This window comes from Hevea brasiliensis, chromosome 5 (assembly GCF_030052815.1).
Source record: "Hevea brasiliensis isolate MT/VB/25A 57/8 chromosome 5, ASM3005281v1, whole genome shotgun sequence".
Lineage (NCBI taxonomy): Eukaryota > Viridiplantae > Streptophyta > Magnoliopsida > Malpighiales > Euphorbiaceae > Hevea > Hevea brasiliensis.
In genome coordinates this window covers 106576216-106604190 of record NC_079497.1, presented here as the reverse complement: position 1 = coordinate 106604190, position 27975 = coordinate 106576216, and the positions used below count along the sequence as shown (strand labels likewise).

The 27975-nt window shown below is 33.2% G+C and overlaps 2 protein-coding genes and 1 long non-coding RNA gene across 3 annotated transcripts; 2 read left to right on the top strand and 1 right to left on the bottom strand.

Annotated features, from left to right (window-relative positions):
- Positions 1–6024: 6024 nt before the first annotated feature.
- LOC110661554 (probable L-type lectin-domain containing receptor kinase S.5) lies at positions 6025–7983 on the bottom strand. Its single transcript, XM_058147869.1, has one exon. The coding sequence runs from the start codon at positions 7981–7983 to the stop codon at positions 6025–6027; it is 1959 nt and encodes a 652-aa protein (XP_058003852.1).
- A 5207-nt stretch (positions 7984–13190) lies between these two features.
- Positions 13191–13586, top strand: LOC131180142 (protein VACUOLELESS GAMETOPHYTES-like). Its single transcript, XM_058147761.1, has one exon. The coding sequence runs from the start codon at positions 13191–13193 to the stop codon at positions 13584–13586; it is 396 nt and encodes a 131-aa protein (XP_058003744.1).
- Positions 13587–13628: 42 nt separating this feature from the next.
- On the top strand, positions 13629–14290 carry LOC131180260 (uncharacterized). Its single transcript, XR_009149053.1, has 2 exons — positions 13629–13774; positions 13847–14290. It is a non-coding gene; the product is annotated as an uncharacterized LOC131180260 (long non-coding RNA).
- The last annotated feature ends 13685 nt before the right edge of the window (positions 14291–27975 follow it).

Genomic DNA, 27975 nt, shown 5'->3' with positions numbered 1-27975 from the left:
ACCCAAGGAAGGATTCTTTTGGTTCTTTTGACACAGGAGTGCAAAATTCAGATAAGTAGGTGGAGGTTGAGATTGGGTGGAGAATACATCTTCTTCACAAAAAAACACTTTAGAGCAAAGCCCAGTTCAGCTACCCACTTCTATGCAAGTAGAAGAATCAATAGAAGAAGTGGAGGAGGAGCACTCAATTGAGAAAAATAAGCCACAGAGAGAGAAAAAGAAGCCTTTAAGTTTAGCAGATCATGTCACTTTTGCATATGTTACTGCACAAGAAATGGAAGGAGATGGTGATCCTTTCGCATATTCAAAAGTCATTTCTTATGATGATTCTGCTAAGTGGTTGATTGCTATGCAGGAGGAGGTAGAGTCTCTTCATAAGAATAGAACTTGGGAATTGATAAAACCACCTAAAGATAAAAAGATTGTTGGCTGCAAGTGGATCTTCAAGAAGAAAGATGGCATTCTAGGTATTGAAGATGCCAGATATAAGGCACGGTTGGTGGCTAAGGGCTATAGTCAGGTACAAGGAGTTGACTTTAATGATGTTTTCTCACTTGTTGTTAAACATAGCTCTATTTATGCCCTGTTTGCTTTAGTTGCTATGCATGGTTTAGAGTTAGAACAAGTGGATGTTAAGATCATCTTCTTGCATGGTGAACTTGAAAGGAAAATTTATATGCAATAACCCGAGGGTTTTGAGATAGAACGTAAAGAAAATCAGGTTTGCTTATTGAAGAAATCATTATATGGTTTGAAGCAATCTCGACAATCGTATAAGCGGTTTGATTCCTTTATGGTTGGGCATGGTTATTCCAGGAGCCAATATGATAGCAATGTGTCTTTTAGAAAAATTGTTAATGGCTCATTTATTTATTTGTTGCTTTATATTAATGATATGCTTATTGTTGCCAAGGATATGTCAAAGATCAACATGTTGAAAAAAGAGTTAAGTGGTAAATTTGAGATGAAAAATTTGGGAACAGCCAAGAAAATTCTTGATATGGAGATTCGGAGAGACAGGACTATAAATAGACTTTATCTGACTCAAAAGAATTTTATTGGGAAAGTGTTAGAGCACTTTGGCGTGAAAAATGCTAAACTTGTAAGTACTCCACTTGCTGCTCATTTTAGACTTTATGTTGCTTTGTCACCACAGTTTGAAAAAGAAATTGAGTACATGTCATATGTTCCTTACTCCAATGTTGTTGGTAGTATTAAGTATGCCATGGTTTGCACTTGCCCTAGTTAGTGTTGTTAGTAGATATACATCTAATCCTGGTAAAAAGCACTGGTAGGTTGTGAAATGGATTTTGAGATATTTGCTAGGTATTATTAATGCTTGTTTGGAATTTGGAAAAAGTAAGGGCAATGTGGTTGGCTATGTTGATTCAGATTATGTAGGTGATCTTGATAAAAGAAGATTCATCACAAGTTATGTATTTAGCCTTGGTGACTGTGTTCTTACAACCTACAATTGCATTATCTACTACAAAAGTAGAATACATGGCAGTGGTTGAAGCTGTAAAGGAAGGTATCTAGTTAAGAGGTTTGTTTGGTGAGCTTAGTTTGGATTCACAAGTTACTATTGTCCATTGTGATAGCCAGAGTGCTATTCACTTGACCAATGATCAAATGTTCCATAAAAGGATGAAACACATTGATGTGAAGTACCATTTCGTTCGAGATATTATTTCACAAGGCAATATTTTTGTTACGAAGATTGATGTTGCAGACAATCTAGCTGATATATTGACTAAGGCTCTTTCAGTGAGCAAGTTCAAGCATTGCTTGGACTGATTAGAATATCTAATAATTGGGCTTGCCCATGAGGGCTTATTTTAGAGAAGATGGAGAGAAATCCTCTAATTCAGAAAAAGAGGATTCAAGTCAAGGTGGAGATTTCTTTGGTGCGGTGCCTTGAATTCTTAATGGTTAAGAATTCTTAATTTTGAAGAAATGCAATTGCTTGGCAAAATATTGGAAACAAGGCAGTTTGACCCAATAGCTATCAATTTCTTGTCTTTAGCAAATAAGTGTTGGTCCCACACTCCATTAGACTTTACTACTTCTTCTTAATTAAGAAATGTATAATATACAACTAATTCTTAAAAATGAATTGTATAATATACAGCTAACATTTTCTTGGCTATGATTAGAAGCTAGCAAAACCCTAGCTGTGAATTATGGATTGGCAAAACAAACATTTTGATTTACGCCAACTTTGAATAGCTGTATATAGGACCAATGCTTAATCTTTCAAAAATAGAAAATTTTGAGAGAAAATGGTTATGTATTTGTTAGGTTATTGGGTGTAATTGGATTCAGGGATTTGAGTGATTTTTTTTTTTTGTATCACTTTTAATTTATTAGTTGATTTTCTGTTCCCTTCACTTGTGGACGTAGGCATTACGCTGAACCACGTATATTTTATGTTTCTAAATTTTTATTTCCTTTTATAATTTTATTGTCACACCCATTAGCTCAAATAAATATTTATTTCGTTGCGATTTATCCTAACAATATCCATCTCTTGCAAATATAAATGTGGTGTCATTGCTAATCCCAAATAGATTTTCTAACATGGTGGTCTTGATTAGTGTTAGGGTTGGTTATGATTCATATGACGTAGTGAAGGGTCGCACCTCATCGATGCAAGTATAAAGTTATTTAGCAACTCTTGTCGATTTATCTTTCCGTCACTTTTTTGCTTATATGGCATTTTTTCAATTCAACACTTTTGTTTCTTATTTTATACGGGCACTAAACAGATAGGTCCACTACCAAAATTAAAGATTTTTGTTGTGGAGGCTCTTGCCATCACAATAGACAACCTTGGTTGACCGAGGGGAACAACTAGATTCCTAATTCCTTATAGAGTTGAACTTCAAAGTTTGGCTTGACAATATACGAGTAACCTTGCTAGATTTACCGTGGGTGAATCCACTCATGTTATTATTACGAATATTGGGGGGCAAAGTTCAATGACGAATCTAATAAATTTTTTTTATCAACATATAAAATATTATGAATATTTCAAATAAAATTTTCAAATTAATTTTCAAACTGTTAAGAGTTTCATATCTAAAAATTTAGTAGGATAAAAATAGTCAATCTAACCAATATTTACATGTGAAAAAGAAGAGAAGAAACTATCATGCTCAAGGAAGTCATACAAATAAATAATTTATTAAAAAAATCATTCCAATATTAAAAAAAAAATTGAATAATTAAATTTATAAGATGTCAATTTAATTAAGTACATAGGTATGTGTGTGAGTTTGTGTGAAACATTGTAATGAAAAGATATCAATTGGCTCCACATTTTCTAAGGCAAATCAGTCACTAGACAAATTCCTTTTTATGGGTTTGGGCCTGGGCCGTGGGTGAATCCAAGTCTGTGTTCCTTCACTGAGCACACTATTTTGAAAATATTTAATGGATGACTTGACCATAACTTATTGAAAACAGAATATAATTCTTAAAATATGGTTTTATTTTTATTCACAATGAATTAAATATTTCTGTAATATTCTTATGTTTAGAGATAAGGCTTAAAGTTCAATTTAGCCCTTATACTTATTGGAGAAGTTCAATTTAATCAATTTTTAACTTTTTATTTAATTTAGTTTAGAAACTTCAATTTAAACTCAATTTAGTCTAAAAATTAAGTTAAGTTTTTTAATTTTTAGGTTTAAATCAAGAAATTAAGAAATTTAATATTAAAATCAAGAAATTTAGCTCATAAATTTTATTTTTTAAACTAAATTGAGCTTAGATTGAAATTTTTAGACTAAATTGAACAAAAATTGAAAATGAGTTAAATTAAACTTCCCCAAAAAATAAAGGGGTTAAATTTAACGTTTTGCCTTATCGATAACTTTAATTTATAATGAATTCGATTATATATTTAAGTATAGTTTTAAAGATTAAACACAACATTTTATTTATTTATTGTTTTAAAAAAATTAAAGTAAGAATTTTGAGATTTAAGAAGACTATTTATTTCGTAAAAAATAATTTATATATAAAATATTTTCTTGAAAATATTTTTTTGTTATTTAGTTGTAATGGCAAATTAATATTATATATTTATGTAATGTATATATAAGTGTTTTGACATTTTAATAAAATTATTAAAATTTAAAAAATAAAAAAAAAAACTTTTTTTAATAGAAGAGGAAGCCAATTTTTTAAAAAATTCTTCAATTTTACTTTTGATTAAAAAATATTTTCTATAGACCAATTTTCTAAGTACTCAAAACGCTAAAAATGGGAAATGGAGCCTAAATATTCATTTCCAAGATGAACCAAATAGGCTCTTTCCCGTTGCACAAAAGAATTAAGACATAAATATTTTCATTATAAAAGCAATGCTATGGTTTCTTTTTATTGGTGAGCCAAGCTAAACATGCCAAGGGAGAGGAGGGGATGATCCAAACTTGTCAAATTCTAATTTCTAATCCCACTCCTGCATCCTTGATTATCTCCACCATTTAGATTCTCATTCCATTCTCAGAAAACTAGCCGTTGGAAAATAAAATGTGTTTTGCTTCAACACAAATGCTCTTTCCTGTATATCAGTAAATAGGAGATTGGATATAAAACATCTGGATTGGATTTTTTTTTCCCTTCAAGATTCTTGAGAATGAATTATGGTCGTTGTGCTGCTTGCAAGTATTTGAGAAGAAGATGCCCTTTGGATTGCATTTTCTCCCCTTATTTTCCTTCCATTGATCCTGAAAGCTTTGCATGCGTTCACAAAATCTATTATGCAAGCAATCCTGGCAAAATGCTCCAGGTAATATTAATTTAACTGGTAGTTTTCAACATTAACATGTTATTTGTGTTACAATTTTAATTGATTAATTGGTAGTAATTAACATTAATATGTGAAGTTTAAATTTAAATTCTGAGCAGAGTCAAAAAATAATTTAATAATAAAAAATAAGATGATATTTTTTTTCATGGTTGCTCACCAATCTTAATTTGTTGGTTTAACAAGCAACTCCCGGGTCATCTACGAGCGTCAGCAGCTAATTCCCTATGCTACGAGGCACTCAAGACCCTATCTATGGCTGTGCTGGAATAATCTCTCTACTTTATCAACAAATACACAGGGCAGAAAATCAGCTAAGTGAAACCAAAGCAAAAATGGCAGTACTTGCTATGCACAAGAACTTTCAAATTTAACAAAATGCAGTATAAACCAGCTTCAACAATTTCTTGCTGCAAAAGGAAATTGATTTTGGCCACTTCCACTCCATGTTGTACGCTTATATAAAATTGTTCCGGATGAATAAGACATTTTCTACGTTTATATACAGTGACCAATCACTTTTGTCTTTTGGTGCCCTTTGGCTAGGCAGATAAAAAAAAAAAAAAAAAAATTGTGGTTTCTACATTAGCAAATGTAATTCTGAAGTGTCTGATGGTGAGTGCTTATATCATTAGAATAGATTGTAAAGAAATGTAGCCTGTGGCATTAATAATAACTAAACCGCACTCAATACGTGGGAGATTGGTAATTAAAAGAATAAGCATGTGTCTGATACAGTTTTAAGGGGAAATTTTCTAATGATACAAATCCCCCTGGATACTGCTTAATTATCTCAGAATCCAGGCATTTGGCATCAACAATCTAGTTGCTTTCAGCATAATTGTAGACCTAGACTTGCCCCAAACATGTTCAGGATGAATGTATTGGTGAAAGTTGAAAGAAGGTAATAATTGGCCTTCGGTGGTAGCAAATTACATATATTGAGGCTTCTTGGAATTGAAAACATTCTGAAATATGAAGTTTGAAATTGAAAATTGACAACTAAAGCAAAAGTTGTAGCCAGTTATTATCTCAGTCATTGCATCCATTGTGAGAAGGCTGAACAGCTAACTTAGCTCAGCATGTTTTATAGAATTTGCAATTATTTTAGTTTTTTTTTCTACTTTTTTTTTCCTTAAAGGATCTTGCCTTCTACTTCTACTAATTAAAGCAACAATACCTTTGATTAGTCCTGGGTAAATTCTAGTTCATCTCCCTCTAATTTCTGAAAATGGAGTTAGTTGGCTTCCAGTGAGAGGGCAATCTGACTCTTTTACAGGTGCTGGCATGGTTGGCCACACAAAAGCAGGCATTTCAGCTGGTACCTCGGGAACAGGTGCTTCCCCTGTAAGAACCTGCAATACAGTTTTCATGGAGGGCCTTTGTTCCGGATTTGGATTGCAGCAGGCGAGGCCCAGAATAAGCAAACACTCCATTTCTTCCTCTGCGAATTCCCCATTCAATTTCTGATCTGCTGCATCAAGGAGTCTTCCCATCCTGTGAAGCTCCCACACCCAACAAACAATTCTACTGTTATAGTCACTCTGCTCATTTTGGTTTCCAGTCTTCCTTCCACAGGCTACTTCCAGAACAAGTACACCAAAGGCATAAACATCTGTTTCAGTTGTCGCCCTTCTAGTGAAAAAACACTCAGGAGCCATATAACCAACTGTGCCTGCAAGCTCTTTTGTAGAGTGGTGTGTTTGTTCTCTTTGCTTTACAATACGAGCGAGCCCAAAATCTCCTAGCTTTGCATCGAACTCTGAATCCAACATTATATTGCTGGTTTTTATGTCTCGGTGAAGTACCCTTTTCTCACAACCGTTATGCAAATAATCCAATGCCTGCGCCACTCCAGATATTATAGTGAGCCTTCTTCCCCAATTCAATGTATTTTCTTGTACTTCTGCCCTCTCATCACTGAAAATGAGCTTGTCTAGGCTACCATTCGGCATGTACTCGTACACAAGGAGGAATTCACTTCTTTCGTAGCACCATCCAATTAGTTTTAAAAGATTCTTGTGATGGAAGTTGCCAATTGTTGTGACTTCTGCTATGAATTCTTGCTTGCCCTGAGTTGACTCTCTGGAGATTCTTTTGACTGCTACTTCCTTATTTTTCAAGATTCCCTTATAGACAGTTCCAAATCCACCTTTCCCAAGCATGTTCTGCAAATTGAATTTGCCTGTTGCTTTTTGAAGTTCTTTAAATGTGAACTTCACAGGGGCCATTGAGGATCCTTTTATCTCTTCTTCTATGCTTGGATAGGCGTCGTCTGATCGATTCTTTTTGGATTTCCATTTCCAACACGAGAAAAAGGCAATACCAATCAACAAAGCTGCCCCTATAGGAACCACAATTTTAACCCACAACAGACTATGATCCTCATTTATATCTGAACTATAGAACTCCCAAGATTTTACACAGTTCAGCTCTGTGTAAGTGCTTGTTGAAGCTGAAAATCCCACAAAAACCTCCTTTGGAAGATAGGCAGATAGATCAATAGGCTCAGAAAATACAAGATTCCTTGCATCCTCTCCGATGAAAACAGTCAAATTTTCTTCTTCATATTGAATCCGTACCATTACATCAACGCCTGCTGAAAGATTAATACCAAAGATACCTAAAGGAACTTGTTTAATCGAGGAAATACTGTTCACGTCCAAGCCTGCATGGTTACTGTCAACGTCCCCAGGATAGCTCTTCCCAGTGTCAAATTCTACTGCAACTATCTTGGCTTGAGAAGTCCCATTTGTTTTTGCATTTACAATCCCAAGCCACTGGCCTTGGCTATTTTCTGGGAGATTGGAATCTACTGCAAGGATAAATGCCATACCTTCTCCTCCAGGAACGGTTCGAGGACTAATATTAAGTACAAAGGTGGAATTGAAAGATGCTCTGATCCGACCTGTGTGCTTGCTTTTGCCCCATAGCCTGAATGGTTCTTTGTAAAAGGCTCGTCCAGACAAATTGGTGATAGGACCTCCACTAACATCAGGTGTGACTTGAATTGCATTAAGAACTATGTAAGAATTGTGTCGAATGAGATCAGTTTCATTATCAGTTTCGAAACTTGGATATCTAAAACTAAGGCATCCTACTTCAATGAGACAGGAAACCAAGAGGGCTAATAGTAGCAAGCACTTGATTAACTGAGAAAAGTGCATGAGAACTGATGCAATAATTCTACAAAACCTTAATCGAAGACCAAGAAAGGGATGAAGGCGATATTTCGACTTTCACTGAAGAAAAATGTTGTTGGAAAGCACAATGAAACTTGGAAACTTAGACTTGTCCGAATCAAGGAGAAATTTCTTTGTCTCTCTATTCTAGCCTTTGTTTTACTTAAATATAAAATTAGGCCGGCAAGACAATTAACATTTGCTATGAAAATTAAGGCTTTTTCTTGGTATACTACGACTCAATACATAAAATAAATAGTGGAATCACATATTAAATGGATAGGTCTCACTATTTATATTTTAGATTTAGAATAGACCAAATCTAAAGGAGAATTTCCCGTAAATTATAAGTTAACTCAGGCACACCCATCTGTTTGTGGTTGGAGATGAAGAAGGGATAAAATATTTTCTTTAGGCTATTAGTGGCCAGCTAACAAAGTCTCGGCTTTTAGTGGATCATTACTTATCTTTTCTAACTCTCTTGTATCTCATCTGCCATATTTCCTGATCATTGGAAATTTCCTTCATAGAATATAATTAATTATTGATTCTTTTAGTATTTAAAGGAGATTAAATAGGCTGAATAAAAACTGATGGATTACATAGAAGCAGATAGCTCTCTCTCTTTAAGCTGATATGTCCCTGTTACTAGATGAAAAAACTCAAACTCAGACTTCTAAACTCCTTTAAAATTTAAAAAAAAAAATTCAATATGATAAATCTTACTTGGTAATTTAATTTTCTTATTTGATTTGAGAATGATTTAAATTTTTGTGATATTTTTTATATTTGAATAATTTAAAAACAATTAAATAACATTTACTTTTAAATACAATTTTTAGATATGTATATATTTTCATTATCATATATCATTTTCAAAACAACCAAACGTCAACTAACTAAAATTTAAATTAATGAATTTTAACCTCTGATATATTATTTATGATACAAATCGTTAATATATTCCAACTTGCTTACACCTTCTTTTGACAAAAAAGAAGTAGAAACTCCATTATTGGCTTTTTTATTAGTTTGGCAATACCATGTCAAGCCATACGTATAATCCCTACGTCATATATATGTAGTAGGTTATATATATATAATAAGACCTAAAATAATAAGAAGACTTAAAATCTTTGAATTTCAGATGTTAAAATCTTATCTCATTAAAAAAAAAATTATCTAAAATTTCTTTTTCTACAGTTTTGTTCGGCAACAACTTCTAAAATAGTTTTAAATATTTTGACTATAGTAACATTACCTCTCTTATTTATATTGTTCGATAACATAGCGTATATAGTAGTATTTAAAAGTTGAAGAAGTTGTTCATAAAAAACTATCATTTCTAACTTTTAAAAATTGAGAGAGCGTTTTAAATAAGGTCAACAAGATGATACAATTATTTTTATATTTAACAACTATTCCAACAATTATTTTTATCGAATATTTATTATTTAAATTATTATATAAATAGTTAACCACTAACCGTTAATATTTAACAGTTAATAGCTAGTAAAACAGTAGGCAACTGCTAAAATAGCTAACAACTACTAAAATAGTTAATATTGCTGAACAGAGTCAACATCTTTTAAGAATTTTAAAATTTTTAAGTTTACAATTTTAGGTATTATAAAATTCTACTTATCATATTATATATCTCTAAAAAAATTATTTTTAGTTAAATTAGGAAAAATGTAAATTATCTTTTTTTATAAAATTATATTAATATATATTTAAATAATTATTTGCTATAAAATTATTTATAAAATTTAAACATTTATTTTAAAAATATTTTTTATTTTTAAAAAATAAAAACTTTAATAATAATACTTTAAAAATTGACATATAACATATTCTTTTTTTTTTCTACTTTGTTTATATTTTTATCGGCATATATCAACTAATTTTAAAAATAATAAAAAATAATTTATTAATCAACTTATTTTGAAATTTAAAATTGAATATTATATTTTTTTTAAAAAAATATTATTAAACACAAAATTATACGGTTTACTATTAAAAAATTTATATATTAATACTATAATTATAAAAATATAAAATACAAAATATATATATATATATTAAATTATGTTAAATAAAATAATAAATAATATGGGCAATCTCAATGCATATGACTAATTATTTACGAAAGCAAAGAATCACACCCTTACCTAATGTGTATAAAAATATTATTACCCTTATTATAAAATATTACCGGAAGATAAAATATAAAGGGCAGGAGGATGGGGACTTGTTTATTTCTTTTAATTTTTTTTTTTTAACTTTAATCCCCTATAAGTCACACATTAATTAGACGGATTGTAAAATATCAATTCGTTGGGCCAATTTTTGGACTTTATCACCACCATCTATAATTTTTTGTTTTCTTTTTCAAATATTTGTACGCTTAAGTCAAGACCCACATTGGAGCACTTATGCTTTTACATTTTAGGCATGTTTGATATTAATATTGTAATTATTATTGATAAAATCACTTTTTTAAATATATTGATTAAAGAGTATTAAAAAATAATTTGAAATTAAATTTAATAAGTTTTAGTCATAAAAATATTAAAATAATAAAATAATTTTTTACAAATTATTTTTTTTTAATAACATTTAAAATGATGCTTTTATTCAGAAAAGCAGTTTGAACCATACAAACTCAATGCCAAATAGGCATTTCATGTTTAGAAATAAGTCGTTAGTGGAAAATTATAAGATGCTCTCTATACATTAATTTTTAATATGCTATATACTCACAAAAATTTAGTTATTTTATAAATTATATGTTGTGGCTTTATTTCATTGTCTGAAAAGAAGCATATAAATAAATATATGCTCCTAGACCACCTAATAAAATCTCATAATTAATATATTCTTGCAGTTTGTAGCATTCATAGTTTACTCATTTTTCTTGTTTTCATAGTAATTACATACCTAATTCATTAATTTTGGTGTCATTATAACTAGTTTAGGTAGTTTTTATGATTTCTTTTTTTGTTTGAAAGTTTTTATGATTTCTTTAATTTATTTAAGTAAAATGAAATAAATTTGTTTTAAAAAATTTCAATTTTATAAAATTTATATATTTTATTGCATAAATTATAGGTAAGTTAATGATTATATTTTTATCGAAAGTCATTGTTTTGTAAACAATATTAATATATATTAGATTAAAAACAATAGTGACACTTCATGAAAAAAATATTTAAGAATATAATATTTTTTATATATTATATATTTAAAAAATTTAAATACTCTTTTACTAGCTTTTGCAATTGTCACATTATTTTAATTTTATTAATTTTTCATTATTTAAAAGTTAGTTATAAATTTATTAGATGGCTTAAATTAAAATTGTGGCGCTGATATATAATATCTGAATAGAATGAAAATATTATGTTTAAATTATGAGACCTACATCATTATAATTAAAATATTACTTTTTTAAAATTTTAGAGTGTATATGTAAGTTTTACAATTAAAAAATAATATATATATATATATATATATATATATATATATATATATATATATATATATATAAAAGGATAATTTTGTTAAAATTAAAAGAATGAAACATAATTCTGGATGATATTAGAGTTATTTTTAAGAATATAAAATTTTGAATTTAATACCATTCAAACATAAATGAGAAAAAAAATGAAACAAAATTTTTAAGCTTTAAAAAAATATTTGAATTTTTTTATTGTTATATTAAATAGGGATGTGAATTTCTATTTTGATCTATAGTCTACTTACGAATTAAAATTAAATTGAAATTTTAACACTATTTTGATTCATTTTTTAATGTTTCAGTTTTGATTCAGTTCGGTTCTCAATATTTTATTCCAATTTAGTTTGATTAGAGTTATCTTTAAAAATATAAAGTTTTGAATTTAAATAACATTCAAAGCTAAATGAAAATAAATAAATAAATAAATAAATAAAATTAAACAAAATTCAAAAACTTTAAATTTTTTTTTTGGTTATACCAAATAGGGGTGTGCGGTTCATTTTTTATTTAGAGTCTACTTAAGAACTAGAATCAAATCGAAATTTTAATATTATTATGATATGATTTTTCAATATTTCAGTTTTATTTCATTTCAGTCCTTAATATTTTGATTTCAATTTGGTTTGATAATGTTTTGATTAGAATTTCAATTTTTGAAATAATTTTATATAATTATTTTAATAGAAAATCAAACTTAAATTACCATTTAAATTTAATTATTAATACACACTATATCATATAATATACGTTTCCACTATTTATTAATTATATAAATTTTAACCATAAGATAGATTGTGTAACAATTTGAAATTTGATCACCACAAAGTGATTGAGTAAATTACAATTTGAGTCACCATTAATAAGATTAACCCAAGATTAATTAAGCCCAAATGAAATATTGAGATTGTAGCAATTAAGCGCAAGCTATTTGAGTTGGAATATGCATCGACTTCAATGAGGTACCTCAATAAGCAAAATCATGCCCCCAGAATGTCTAGCCTTGTTCTTAGGACTTGTGCTCATCAGAATGCAGGACTGACTTGTGAGAATGTTTGGCAGACGTGAAAAAAAAAAAAGAAACAAAGAAAGAGGAGGAGGAACAAGGAGAAGAAGACAGGAAAGAATTTGGAGAGAAAATGAATTAGATTCTTGCATTGAATGATCTGCTTTCTCGAACACTATCACGTCTCTTTTATACATGGATTTGTAGCCAGTTCTAGGAAAAACAGTAAATACCATCTCATCAATCCTCAAATTCATCGATCCAGGGACATTACGCCTTCCCAGACGACGTCCCCCAACACATTATCTGAGCCTATTCCTAAAGTTCCAAGCCCATAATGTTAGAATTCCAGTGTTTGAGATTTACATTTTCTCTTTGGCATCATCAGAGGCAAGGTCTAGGTAGTTTCTTCTGAAAGCAACATTAATTATTATAAAAAGATTGCTGATGATCCATATAACAGTGTGCTGATCGATCTAACGTAATGTTAAATTAAGAAATTAAAACTCAAAATTCTTTAAAAGGGTAACTTCAATTATGGGAAATCAACTGTTATGACTAGTGTCCATACACTACCTTTGGTTTCTTCACTTGCCCCATGCTACCCTTCATTTCAAATTATATAACCCATGATGATATGTGCTGCATCAAGAATCAGAAGGAAGAGAGATGGGTCCGATCAGAACTGAAGAGGAAAAGCCCAAGTATAATCATTTCAGTCATAAGCATCCATTGGAACTCGATAATACTAGCCGAACAGGCACCACAACCTGTTCGGGTTGCAAGAAGGATATATTATCTGGCAAGGATTTCTACACTTGCAAGGCTTGCTCCTTTTCTCTCCACCGTGCGTGCTATAATATGGCAAGATTATATCAGCACCCAGCTGAACCTGGCCATGACATGAATCTGCTTCTTTTGCCATCCTTTGAATGCAAAGCCTGTGGAAATCAGGGTTCAGGATTCTGCTACAATTGCAGTGTCTGCGCCTGCCGTTATCACACGCTATGCTTAAGAATCCCTCTTACAGCATCATGTGCATTGCATCACATAAACATCGATTAAAGCTTGAGTTCTCTTCTCCATATGAAAATTGCAATGGTTTTCGCTGTGATGTGTGCGGAAACCCTGGTTCTGACCATTGGCTTTATAGGTGCAACGAGTGCGAATTTGATGTGCACATTAGTTGTGTCTACTCTGTGCCTAGCCCACAATTTCGAACTCTTGTAGCTGTCGAAAATAACTACAATATGGTGACTTCTCCAACCATTGCTTCCACCAGTAGTTCCGTTGCAATTCTTGTTAACGGTAATTCTGTTTTGCAGACCAGTGGAAATTATATAAATCAGTCTCAATCTCAAAATCCATTATCCTCATCCACCAGATCTCTAGGAATGCCAGAAAACAACGTCTACATGATGGTCACCAGAGCTCCACCATCCAACACAAACACAACTTATGCTATGATGATGGATCAGGCACTTCAGATCAAAGTGTGTGGAATTAATGCTTTTGACTTGTAATAATTATATTTGTTCAGGTTGCTGTGTCAGAATCCAGTTAAAACTGTTGAATAGCTGTATTTATTTGTACGTCTCTTTTGTTAATTTGTTTTTAGCCTTCTAAGTCAAGTCTATTCCTAGTCTTTAGGGAAGTAGTTCTGCAGAACATGGTCACGTTTCCTTATTTTTAGCCTCAGTTTTCAATATTTCTATTTTGATGTAAGTCTATAAAGGCTGCAAGTCTATTGAATAAAAATAAGCTTGAAACCTCCAAGGCTATTTGGTATTCCATGAAGAAGAAATATCCTCTAGAGTGAAGCGTGCACAGCTCCAAGCATTAAGGAGGGATTTTGAGACTCTGCAGATGAAAGATGGTGAATCTGTCACTAGTTATTATGCTAGAACCATGGAGATAAGCAACAAAATGCGATTCCATGGTGAGAAGATGGAGGATGTCACCATCGTGGAGAAAATATTGCGGTCCCTGACACCAAAGTTTGATTATGTTGTCTGCTCAATTGAAGAATCTAAAGACATAGATTCACTCTCTCTTGATGAACTCCAAAGCTCCTTGTTAGTCCATGAACAGAAAATAAGCCGTAGTTCAACTATAGAGAAGCAAGCTGTTGACAAGTGGATCATGACCTGTTCTGCAGTGGTCCTGGTCTTTAGTTTGTCCTAGTCTTTAGCTGTTTTTCAGCAAGATATTTTATATTTCTGTTAAGCAAATAGTGGCAGTAGAGGTCACGATTTTTTAGCTATGATAGCAGTATTTTTAGCTATTTTCAATTCTGCTGTAACTCTATATATTTGCAATTTGAAGTTCAATAAAAACATAACTTTTCCAATTAAATAATTGTAACATTGGTATCAGAGCCCTATTTTCTTAAGGGACCTGTGAGAGACTTGTGAGTTTTTTGACTGAGTGTTTACCCAAAACATTAACCAATCTTGCTTCTGTAAAACACCTTTGAAAATGGAAGGTGAGAGTTCTTTTTCAGTAGTGGCTCCACCAGTGTTTGATGGAGAAGACTACCAAGTGTGGGCAGTGAGAATGGAAGCTTTTTTGGATGCGTGTGATTTTGTGGGAAGCTGTAGAGGAAGATTAGGAGGTACCTCCTTTACCAGGAAATCCAACAATGGCTCAGATCAAAACACACAAGGAGAAAAAGACCAAAAAATCCAAAGCAAAGAATTGTCTCTTTGCTGCAGTTTCTCCTACCATCTTCAGCAAGATCATGTCGCTTGGCTCAGCTAAAGCTATCTGGGATTTTCTCAAGAATGAGTATAAAGGAGATGAAAGAATTAGAGGAATGAAGGTGTTGAATCTGGTTAGAGAATTTGAAATGTAGCATATGAAGGAATCAGAAACCGTCAAGGTGTATGTAGAAAGGCCATCTGGCATTGCAAATAAGGTAAGGATACTTGGAGCTGAACTTACTGACAATAGAATTGTTCAAAAAATACTTGTATCCTTGCCTGAAAGATATGAGGCAACCATTGCTTCTTTGGAAAACACTAAAGATCTCACAAAGATCGGTTGATGAGATTAGTAAGTGCACTGCAGGCACAGGAACAAAGAAGAATGATGAGGCAAGAAGGAACTACTGAGGGAGCCTTGCAAGCCAAATGGCAGCAAAATTCTGGAGACAAAAACAAGAAGTGGAAAGGAAAGAAAGGAGCAAAGCAGTCGCCTAAAATGCACATCGAAAGCAACTCCAACACTAGCAGCAAAGGAGGAAAATATTCTCCTTGTCAATATTGTGGCAGAAAGAATCATCCTCACTACAAGTGTTGGAGAAAACCTGACATGAGATGTAGAAAATGCAAGAAACTTGGGCATGCAGAGATAATTTGCAAAGAGAAGGAGACACAGCAGCAGGGTGAGGCTCAAGTTGCAACTCAACAAGAGCCAGAACAACTCTTTGTTGCTTCATGTTTCGCGTCAAAGACATCAAGCAAAAACTAGCTTGTTGATAGTGGTTGTACAAACCATATGACCAATAATGAGGAGCAATTCAGAGAGCTCGACAAATCTGCAAGTTCAAGGGTCAGAATTGGAAATGGAGAATACATCACAGTAGAAGGAGAGGGGACGGTAGCCATTGAAAGTTTTTCAGGTATAAAAATAATCTCTGAAGTTTTGTATGTTCCTGAAATTGATCAAAATTTGCTGAGTGTGGGACAGTTACTGGAGAAAGGATTCAAACTTTTGTTTGAAGATAAAATGTGTTTGATCTTTGATCCAAGCGATCAAGAATTATTCAGAATTAAGATGCGGCAAAGAAGTTTTTCTCTGAATCCTTTGGAGGAGGAGCAAGTGGCATTTTCATGTCAACTCACTTCCACAGACACTTGGCACAAATGGATGGGGCATTTTCATCATCAAGCTTTGTTGTTCATGCAAAGAAATAATCTTGTAAGAGGTCTACCAAACCTGGAGGAGCATCTCACAAGCTGCAAGGCTTCTATGCTTGGGAAGCAAATTAGACTTCCATTCAGAACGTCTACATGGAGAGCTACAGAGAAATTGCAGCTAATCCATACTGATCTATGTGGTCTGCAATCAACTCCTTCACTAAATGGCAGCAGGTATTACATAGTTTTTATTGATGATTTAACAAGAATGTGCTGGATATACTTTATGAAGTTTAAATCGGAAGTTGCTGGAATTTTCATGAAGTTCAAAAACTGGATTGAAAACCAAAGTGGCTGCAGGATTTAGGTCATTAGATTGGATAATGGCACTGAATATACATCAGAAAGATTCAATTTATTTTACGAAGAGGCTGGAATTGAGCACCAGCTCACTGTCCCTTACTCTCCACAGCAAAATGGGGTTAGTGAGAGGAAGAACAGAACCATTATGGAGATGACTAGGTGCTTGTTACATGAGAAGAATCTTCAAAAAAGGTTTTGGGCGTATAAAGAAATCTTGCCATTTTCTTGTTGAATAGGTCGCTACAAGAGCAGTGGGAAAGAAGACTCCATTTGAAGCTTGGCATGGTGTCAAACCTAACCTAAACAATCTTAAAATTTTTGGTTGTTTATGTTTTTCACATGTTCCACAGGTGAAGAGAGACAAACTTGATGAGAAGGCTGAGCAAGGAATTTTTGTTGGTTATAGTTCAGTTTTGAAAGCCTACAGAATTTTTCAACCTCAGACAGGGAAGATTATAACCAGCAGAGATGTTCAATTTCTTGAACATGAACAGTGGGACTGGAATGAGGAGTCTCAAACCAAAAAGCAGATTATGTCTCTTGTTCCTGATGAATCTGTAGATGATCAACCTGTCAGGGAAACGAGGACACTCTCAGATATTTATCAAAGATGCAATGTTGCTGTTTTTGAACCAGCTGGATATGAGGAAGCGAAAATAGACCAAAATTGGATAGAGGCAATGAAGGAGGAGCTGTCCATGATTGAAAAGAATCAGACATGGGAGCTAGTAGAAAGACCTCAAGACAGAAAAGTAATTGGAATGAAATGGGTTTTCAGGACAAAGCTTAATCCTGATGGCTCAGTGAACAAACACAAAGCGAGGTTAGTAGTGAAAGGCTACGCACAAGTGTGGGGAGTGGATTTCTCCGAAACCTTTGCTCCAGTAGCAAGGTTGGACACAATCAGAATGTTGTTGGCATTGGCAGCACAACAAGGATGGAAGATTTTTCAGCTGGATGTGAAATCAGCCTTCTTGAATGGTTCATTGCAGGAAGAAATTTTTGTTGAGCAGCCAGAAGGTTTCAGTGTGCCAGGACATGAAGAAAAGGTTTGCTTGTTAAAGAAAGCTCTTTATGGGCTAAAACAAGCTCCAAGAGCTTGGTACAGCAGGATAGATGATCATTTGCTGAAGCTAGGCTTTGAAAAAAGCTTAAGTGAATCAACTCTGTATGTCAAGAAAGTTGGCTCTAACATTGTGATTATCTCTCTTTATGTAGATGATTTACTTGTCACAGGAAATAATGTTGTAAAGATTGAAGAATTCAAGAAGGAGATGATGAAGGTCTTTGACATGACAGATCTTGGAGAAATGAATTACTTTCTTGGTATGGAGATCAAGCAAGCTCAGAATGAAGTTTTTATATGCCAAAAGAAGTACTTGAAGGAAATTCTGAAAAGATTCAGAATGGATGAATGCAAGAGTGTGAGCACTCCGATGAATCAAAAGGAGAAGTTGCAGAAAGAAGATGGAGCTGAACGAGTTTATGAAGGAGTGTATAGAAGCCTGATTGGATGCTTAATGTATCTTACAGCAACAAGACCTGACATCTTGTATCCTGTAAGTGTCTTATCCAGGTTTCTAAATTGTGCTAGCAAATTGCACATGATGGCTGTCACACCTTACCCCTCTGTAAGGCATAACATGATCCCGTAGAATACCTAATGAACTACCGAACTTCACCTACCGATAACTCATTAAGTACCCTACAAGGGATTTTAAAACATTTTTCTTCTTTTTGATAAGTGGTGAGCATTTTCTAATAAGTACTTAAACCATTTAGTTAAAATTAAAACTAGTTAATATTTTTGGTCCATTTTAGTTTTTCGCAAATTCTATAAAAATTTTGACAGAGTTTCCTCTGTATTTTGAGAAAAACCGTTCTTCAAATACCTGTAAAAAGCACTTCTAAAAGTTTTTCTCAACCACTACTTTGGTTTCACAATCAAACTCAATCAATTTCACAATCATTTCAATAAATTTCTCAAGTTCAAAATTCAATAGTCCTCAAGGTACAGTTAATCAATTTCATACATTCATATTTCTTTAAAGATAACAATTTATGTATACATCATACAAAAATTTACATTAAGAAAATCCAAACTAAAGTTTATTACAAATTTTATACAGATTTTGTACAAGCTGCTCAAAACCCATCTTCACATGTCCATACATTTCTGTGCATTACATACATCAAAATAAATATTTACGATCAGGGTATAAATTATACCCGATAGCTTCAAAGCAGAACGATCCTCAATCCTCAGCAGCTCAGTCTGCTGCTCCTCTAGTCTCTGTATCTACGACAGCAATAGAAGCTATCGCTGAGTACTAGGACTCAGTGGTGCACAACATACTAAAATAATCTTTATGCAAAACTTAAATCACATTTATTCAAAAATTTGACTAAACATGAGCATTAAACACAAAACATAAATTATGAGATTTTAATGCAAACTAGGTTCATTTCAAAGTATCAAAACACATTTCATAAAACCCACAGTTAGATCATGCCATTCGAAACAAATAGAATCTCAATAGCCAGAGGCTAAAGAGAAATCACATCACAAGGCTAGCTAGCTCAAATATATGGATATCCATTCACATCCTCTTCTACTGGCACACCTCAACACTTCTCCAGAGAAGGAATCAAAATTCGAAACTAATTACCCCCACTAATCGTGTTAGTGAGGTGTTCAAATATATGGTCATGATACTGTGGTTTCAAAACTTATCTTAACAATTTGTTAAACATTGTCATTTCAAATATACACAATAACTTCCAACAATTTGAGTCAAAACATCATAACTAATGTCACAAATAAATTCTCAATAATTCAAAGCAAATGTAAAATACATATTTCATTCACTTTATCAACACATTTTAAAGCATAGTGATGTTGTGCACAAACCTCAAACGAGTCGTCCCTTAGCCTCGACTCGGTTCCTCGGGTTCCTTCCCGATATTCTTTTCAACTGAAACACACAATTTTACAATGTTTCAGTACTTAGAACTTAACATAAATCCAAAATAAATTTAGCTTCACAATTACCAAGCTCTAACGTGCTAAATTCGACGTTCTTTAAATTTTGTGTTTCGGGTTACTATTCACTGCACTATTCAAGTCAAATAGTTGACTTTCTAAGGCTTAATAGGTATGGGAACTCCAACTTCACCCATATACCACATTTTGGTCATTAAACTTGTTGGTTTTGGTCATTTTTTCAAAGCTTAGGTCATTTTGGCAAAATTGCCAATTTTCGGTTTTGGTGCACTTAGTTGCACTGTTCCATTGGTCGATCTACTGTTGGAATTTGATAAAACTTCCTTCATAGAAAATGTTCCTTATCGTCTTAAGTGTATTCTCATTTTTGGATCACCTCAATCGGAGTTTTGTAGCTCAAGTTATGGCCAAAATAAGTTTACTGTTTACGTGCACTGTTCATGCTGAGAATTTGGGTTCTGGCAGATTTTGATCCAATTTTGTTCAGTAATTTGGTCAAGTTAAGTTCATAATTTGGCCTAATTTTCTTCACATGAAATGTTCTACTATGTCTTAGGTTTCCATCGGTTCAAGAATCGCCTAAATCGGAGTTTTCTAGAAAGAGTTATAGCCATTGGAACTTTACTGCTCAATGGCAATTCTGCAGAGTTGCAGGTTTGGTAACTCAACTTTGCTCAATAATTTGAATGGGTTAATGGCATAATTTGGGGTGATGTTCTTCATGAAAGTTTTAGATCTATATCTCCTCTAACCCCTGGCCAAATTTCAGGTCAATTTGACCTGTCTAGCTCGAGTTATGACCAAATGAACAGTTACTGTTCATTTGGTCAGTTTGTGCAGTGGCAGCCTGCTCTCATTTCACTTTGGTCAATTGGTTCACCAAGTTTTAGTCAGTTTTTGGCCATGGTTCCTTAATGAAAATTGTGCTATTTTATGTCTATTTTCATCTCCAATTGGTGGCATATCAATTGGATTCGTAAAATTTGAGTTTTGGTCCTTCAAAGTGGGTTTGGTCATGCTGCCAGTAGCATGACCATTTGACCTACGAATTTGGTTTTCATTCCAACAATTCCCACACATCTCTTTTGGTCATTATTGACCATTTTTCATCTCATAATAGACCAAAGTCATCATTTAAGCATTTCTCCAAAATTTGGTTCACAAACCCTAGCCTCCAAACCCTAATCTCCTTCATCTCATGCCTTTAACTACATTTAATGGTTTTAATGCTAATCATTCAACTAAGTATGGTTCCTAAACTCATTCAAACCCATTAAATTCATGCAATTCATACTCCCTTTAGGCTGGTTGAAAATTCACTAATAGTCCTTCCCCCATATTTTCACTTCATTTAATGAATTCTAAGCTCATTTTAGGTAATAAGCATGCACTTAAAATAGAATTTGAAGATTAGAATACCAACCTTAGGTGAAGCCTCTAATCTTCACTTTTTGTTCCAACTTCACACTTTTTCTTTCCTCTATTCTTCCTTTCTATACTCTTCAAGATGCAAGAATGAAGTTTTTAGGTGGGAGTTATGTTGATTAGGTGAAGAAAATTAAGCTTAATGTAAGCTTAAGGAAAGATTTTTCATGGGAGCTTATGGAGGAGATGGGGCGGCAAACAAGGGAGAAGAAGAAGACTTTTCTATTTTTTTTTTTTTGTTTTATTTTCTTTAATCTTATCCCCTTTTTGAAGACCAAAAATCCCAAATTAATAAAATAAATTAATTAATCCTTTATGACATCACCTTTGACTTTTCTAACTTCTTTCTTTTCTTTTTTTTTTTCTATTAGTTCTTTAATTTAATTCTTGATTCCGAAATTTTCTTTTCTCCGTTTTTATTTGACAGTTAGGTCAGGAGTCAGCTCTCGGGGTCAATTGACCAAATTGCCCTTCGCCGGTTCATCCCGGTTTGTAAATAATCCAATATTTCTTCCGGCCCCCTGACCTAATTATTTGACTGGCTTAACAGTTCTTTTTCGTGATTTTCTCTTTTCCACTATGTTCATAAGGGTCCTAAGGACCGCAGCGTCACTCTTTACGGTTCGAAATTTGAGTTTAAAATGACTTCCCAGTCGTTCCCAAGGAGGTCACTCATCGCTGTGACTCTCGGCTTGTTTAACCTCTTATGTTCTGTTTTTCTTATTTATAGTTAACTAATTAAATATTACTAATTATTTGTATTTATGGTTTCTCTAGTTGTTTTAAGTGTGGCCCTAATCCCAATAATTGTTCGGACCGACACCGGTCACCGGAACAGTGAAATCTACCAGGCTATGCAAACGGGGGTGTTACAATGGCAGCCAAACGTGTTGTTAGATATCTCAAAGGAGCTCAAACCTATGGCATCAAGTTCAGCAAAAGTCAGAATTTCAAGCTTCATGGATATTCTGACAGTGATTGGGCAGGGTCCTTTGATGATATGAAAAGCACTTCTGGTTATTGTTTTACTTTTGGATCAGGGTGTTTTTCATGGTGCTCAAAGAAACAAGAAATAGTGGCACAATCAACAGTTGAAGCAGAATTTGTAGCAGCAACAGCTGCTGCTAATCAAGCACTATGGCTCAGGAAGATTATGGTGGATTTACAGCTGAAACAAGATGACAGCACTGTGATATTTGTTGATAATCAAGCTGCCATAGCTATATCTCAAAATCCAGTGTTCCATGGAAGGACTAAGCATTTCAATATTAAGTTTTATTACTGATGCATACATTTTGCATAATCATTTAGGTTTAATTTCATAACCATTTTTATTTGATTATTAGTCATTTTTAGCTAATTTTATTAGTTAATTAGTTAGTTTTTCATAATTATCAATTTTGGATTAATTTGTAATTTTTACTTTGTTTTGTAGGAAAAATGGTGTTTTTGAAGGACTAAAGAGAATTTTGCCATTGAGGAGTGTCTTCTACAGCAAAAAGATGTCAAAAACAAGTTTTCAAGCTGAAATATGCATTGACCAAACTGTGCATAACTTGCCGCATAAGCTATGCAGATCTGCATAAGGAGAAAGATCACTGTTCCAGAACCAGCCGAAATGTGCATAAGGAGACTGCATAGCTTATGCACATTCTCGCCTCCCTTATGCACATTCACGAAATTGTGCATAACCTATGCACCAAGTCATGCAGCTTCGCATAAGTGACCCAGAACCAGCCAAAAACTGCATAAGGGACTGCATAACTTATGCAGTCCACTTATGCAGTCCCATGAAGAGTTCATTAATGAGCTGGCAGGAGATTCCCTCAAATAATTCCTCCTAGAACATACCATTTTAGGGCTCCATGTCAGAAAAATGCTATAAATAGTCCCATTTTCTCATTTTAGAAGGGAGGCAAAGGAGAAAAGAAGAAGAGGAGAAGAGAGGCAGAATTTGAGGAGTCATTTTCACCTTCCACACCATTTTTAACCAAGATTTGCAGATTTCTTCCTTCCTTTACATTTTTCTACATTTCTAGTGTTTAATTTCTTACTTCTTAGCTTAGATTAAAGCTTTATTTCCATTTAAACTCATCATATCTTGTAAGCATTATGGATAGTGAGTAGTTTACTTTTGATTCTGGAGTAAGGGATGTAATATTTTAGTTATTTTTGTGGATTTGAACTGGGTTAGTCCCAATTTAATGAATTTATGAGGTTTAATCCATTTCTTGTGTGCTTATTCACATGCTTAATGAAGGGCCCCATTAAGTTATGTTCTTAATCCTTGGTTGAAGCACCGAAAGGAGAAAATCAAGTGATAGTTAATCAAGAAATTGGACTTAATTAACTTAGATCTAGAAATAGACTAAAGGTTAAGAGGGTTTTAATAGATTGATTAAAGAACCTAATGGGTCTTGGTTAATTTTAACTCCACGAAAGTAGGATTAAGTTAATTAAGGCACTCTTTGTCTCACTCGAAAGAGTTTTCAAAGGATTTTAGAATTAATCTCCTTTAAACCCATAAATTTCATGGATTGGGCTAGCTAGGGAAAATCCCAAAATAGCTTGAATATGAAATCCCGAACTCCGGAATCGCCTTTTTACCATTGTTAATTTCTAATCGAATTTAATCATTTGCCATTTTAAATATTGCCATATTTGAACTTGCTTATTTCAATTTGATGCAAATCTTAGTTTAATTAATACATTGTTGAATAGAATATTAAATTTGCACATTTAGATTTCATACTCCATTACCCATTAATTCATTATTTTAATTTCATAAATACTTCAATTTAGTCAACTTTTATATCAAAAATTCAATCATTAACACAACTCCTCGTGGGATCGATATTTTTCTATACTACTTGTACGACCCGTGCACTTGCGGTTGGGACGCATCAATTACTTAAGAGAAGTCCAGAAGAATGGTGAAGTGATGTTAGTGTACTGCAAAACAGAAAATCAGATTGCAGACATATTTACAAAGTCACTTCATGTTAGCAGATTTGAATTTCTCAGGGAGAAGCTGGGAGTATGCAGTTCCTGATCCAGGAGGAAAATGTTGACAAGTGGATCATGACCTGTTCTGCAGTGGTCCTGGTCTTTAGTTTGTCCTAGTCTTTAGCTGTTTTTCAGCAAGATATTTTATATATCTGTTAAGCAAATAGTGGCAGTAGAGGTCACGATTTTTTAGCTATGATAGCAGAATTTTTAGCTATTTTCAGTTCTGCTGTAACTCTATATATTTGCAATTTGAAGTTCAATAAAAACATAACTTTTCCAATTAAATAATTGTAACACAAGCCCTAAAGGCTTCTACCTCTATTCATCTTACAAGTTCTAGAGGAAGGGGTAGAGGTAGTAGAAGGGGAGTACGAGGCAACAGAGATGGCAGCAGCTACTTCAAAGCTGATGATGAACAGGTTCAAATCAAAGGCAGAGGATGATCAACGGTTTGACAAATCTAAGGTAGAGTGCTTCAGATGTCATAAATTGAGTCATTATTGTTCTGATTGTTTTACTAAGCTGCCTAACAACAAAGAAAAGGGAGAGACATTAAATTTTGCAGAAAAAAATGAAGAGGAAACTTAGTTGATGGTTGTTCAAGCTAGTGAAGAACCTGTGTCTGATGTTTGGTATGTGGATATAGGTTGCAGTAACCACATGTGTGGAAGTAAGTCTTCTTTTTCTTTTTTAAATGAAGATTTTCATTCTCCAGTAAGTTTTGGTTATTATTCTACTGTGAATGTGTTAGGAAAGGGTGATATTGAGATAAGAACCAAGAATGGCTTTGTAGGAAAGATTTCTAATGTCCTCTATGTTCCTAACTTCAAAAGCAATTTGTTAAGTGCTGGTCAATTGCAGGAGAAGGGTTATATAATACCTATTCAGAAGGATGCTTGTGAAATATATGATCCTACTAAAGGAGCTATAGTTGTTATTCCAATGAGTTCAAACAGGTTGTTTCCTTTAAAGATTGAAATTATTCGATCTTGCTTGGTGGATGAAGTGAAAGACCCTTCATGGCTATGGCATTTTCGCTATGGTCACTTGAGTTTTGGTGGATTAAAGACTCTCCAGCATAAAAATATGGTGGCAGGTCTTCCTCAAATTGTTACTCCTTCCCGAGTTTGTGAAAAATGTGTTGTTGGCAAACAACACCGTTCTCCATTCCCTCAAGGAAAGTCTTGGAGAGCAAAAACTATCTTGGGGCTTGTTCATTCTAGCATTTACGGGCCGGTAAAACCAGCTTCTAATGGGGTAAAAGATACTTAATTACCTTCATTGACGATTATACTCGAAAAACTTGGGTTTCTTTTTTGCAAGAAAAATCAGAAGCTTTTAGTGCATTTAAAAGCTTCAAGGCAAGCGTTGAAAATGAAACAGGACAAACTATTAAAACTCTCCATACTGATCATGGTGGCGAATATTGCTCAAAAGAATTTGAGGTTTTTTGTGAGGCTTATGGTATTCGAAGAGAGCTCATGGCTACTTATACACCACAACAAAATGGTGCATCGTACAGAAAAAATAGAACCATTCTTAATATGGTGAGAAGCTTGTTGGCAAGAGGGAGAATTCTAAAGAGTTATTGGCCGAAAGCAGTAAATTGGAGCATCCGCGTGTTGAACAGAAGCCCTACTTTTGTTGCTCAAAACATGACACCAGAAGAGGCTTGGAGTGGACAGAGACCAGCAGTAGATCACTTCAGAATTTTTGGTTGCATCACTTATGCATATGTCCCAGATGAGAAAAGGAAGAAACTTGATGATAGGGGTGAAAAGTGTGTCTTCCTAGGTGTCAGTGATACATCCAAAGCATATAAATTGTTCAATCCACTAACAAACATGATTGTGATCAGCAGGGACGTTATTTTTTATGAAGAAAGCACTTGGGACTGGAATGGGCAGTAGCCTACTCCAGTCAGTTCTAATTTTAACATTGAAGAAAATGGGCAGCCAACTCCAGCAGTCTCTAGTTCTGAAAATTCATCATGTTCAATTCCAACAATTGAAGAAATTTCACCAATAACTAAAGCAACTAGTGATGTAGTAGCTCAATCTCTTCATCGCGCTCGAAAAAGGCCCGCAGGGATGAAAGATTATGAGGTAACTAGAATTAATGAAATTGAAAATCCCATTACTCACTTTGCTTTATTTTTAGATTGTGACCCTGCAACTTTTGAAAGTGCTGTCAAAGAATCAAAGTGGCAGAAGGCAATGGATGATGAAATTGCAGCCATCGAAAGAAATAATACTTGGGAGCTGTGTGACCTCCCTAAAAGGCACAAAACCATTGGTGTAAAGTGGGTTTTCAAGACAAAAATACGAGAAAATGGTGAAGTTGACAAGTATAAGGCGCGATTGGTGGCTAAGGGATACAAGCAAGAGTATGGGGTCAGCTATGAAGAAGTTTTTGCCCCAGTTGCAAGACATGACATAATTGGATTGGTGATCGCATTGGCAGACCAAAATTCATGGCCTATCTTCTAGTTGGATGTCAAATCCACATTCTTGCATGGAAACTTGGAGGAACAGGTATTTGTTGATCAACCTCTTGGTTATATTAAGAAAGGAAATGAGCATAAAGTGTATAAATTAAAAAAGGCTCTTTATGGTTTAAAACAAGCCCCACAGGCTTGGTATAGTCGCATTGAGGCTTATTTTTTAACAGAAGGTTTTTGAAAATGTCCATATGAGCATACACTTTTTGTTAAAATTGGAGATGGAGGAAAAATGTGATACGGTGTGTCCGCAAGTGCACGGGTCACAGTAGTATAGTTTTAAAAATTGATATCGATCCCACAGGGAATTGTGCTTAAATTGGAAATAAAAGTATAAGCTAATTAGAATGACAAAAATTAAAAGATATTAAAAATAAAATCTAAAAATTAAAATTAAGACAAAAATTAAAGATGTAAAATGAAATTTGGAATTAAAATTGGTATTTAAGGAATTAATGCTAAATCAAACAATTAACTAAAATTAATTAAACTAGATTACCAAAAATTAATTTGAAATTTCTATTTATGAAATTAAGAAGAATTAAATCTAAAAAAAAAAATAAAGTAATTCTAGATATTGGATTTAAATTGGAATTAAATTTAAATTGCTATTTATGAGATTTGGAGGATTTAAATCTAAATTCAATGAAAATTAAATTGATTCTAGAGATTGGATTTTCAATATTGTTTGTATGTGGTTTATCCCTAATTTAGCCAAACACATGAGAATTGCAATTTTGAGGGAAATCAATTCTTAAATTTTTGAAACCTTTTTCAAGCATCTCAAAATTGGTTTTCATTAAATCAAACCCTGTTTTCACGGTATTTCAAATCTAACAAAAACCCAATTAATGCTCTAATTGATTTTTGGAAAGTTCCCCTTAATCTTCTTAGCTTATTTCTAACACCAAGAAAATAAAGTTTATTGCAAGATTATCCATCCCCAATATTCACTTTTCAGTCCATCTATTAAGGATTAAAACTTAACTTAATGAGGGCCCATTCATCAAGCAAGGAAATAAGCACACAAGCAATAAATCAAAATATAACAATCTTCATTTAAATGGCTAAATCAGTTCAAAACCACAAAACAAATCAATATTTACAAACCCATCTCTAGAATCTCAATCAACTACTCACAAATCATTGTTTAAAAATAAACCCAAATGAAGAAATGAAGAAATAATGGAAATGTAAGCTAAAGGGTAGAAAAACCCAAATCTGCAGGATCTCTCTGAGAAAAGTGCAGAAACTTGATCCTTCTTCTGCTTTGGAAGAAGATCAGAAGATGCT

Excerpts from the sequence above, each read along its gene's own strand:
- LOC110661554 (XM_058147869.1), bottom strand. The coding sequence starts at position 7,983 with ATGCACTTTTCTCAGTTAATCAAGTGCTTGCTACTATTAGCCCTCTTG.
- LOC131180142 (XM_058147761.1), top strand. The coding sequence starts at position 13,191 with ATGGGTCCGATCAGAACTGAAGAGGAAAAGCCCAAGTATAATCATTTC.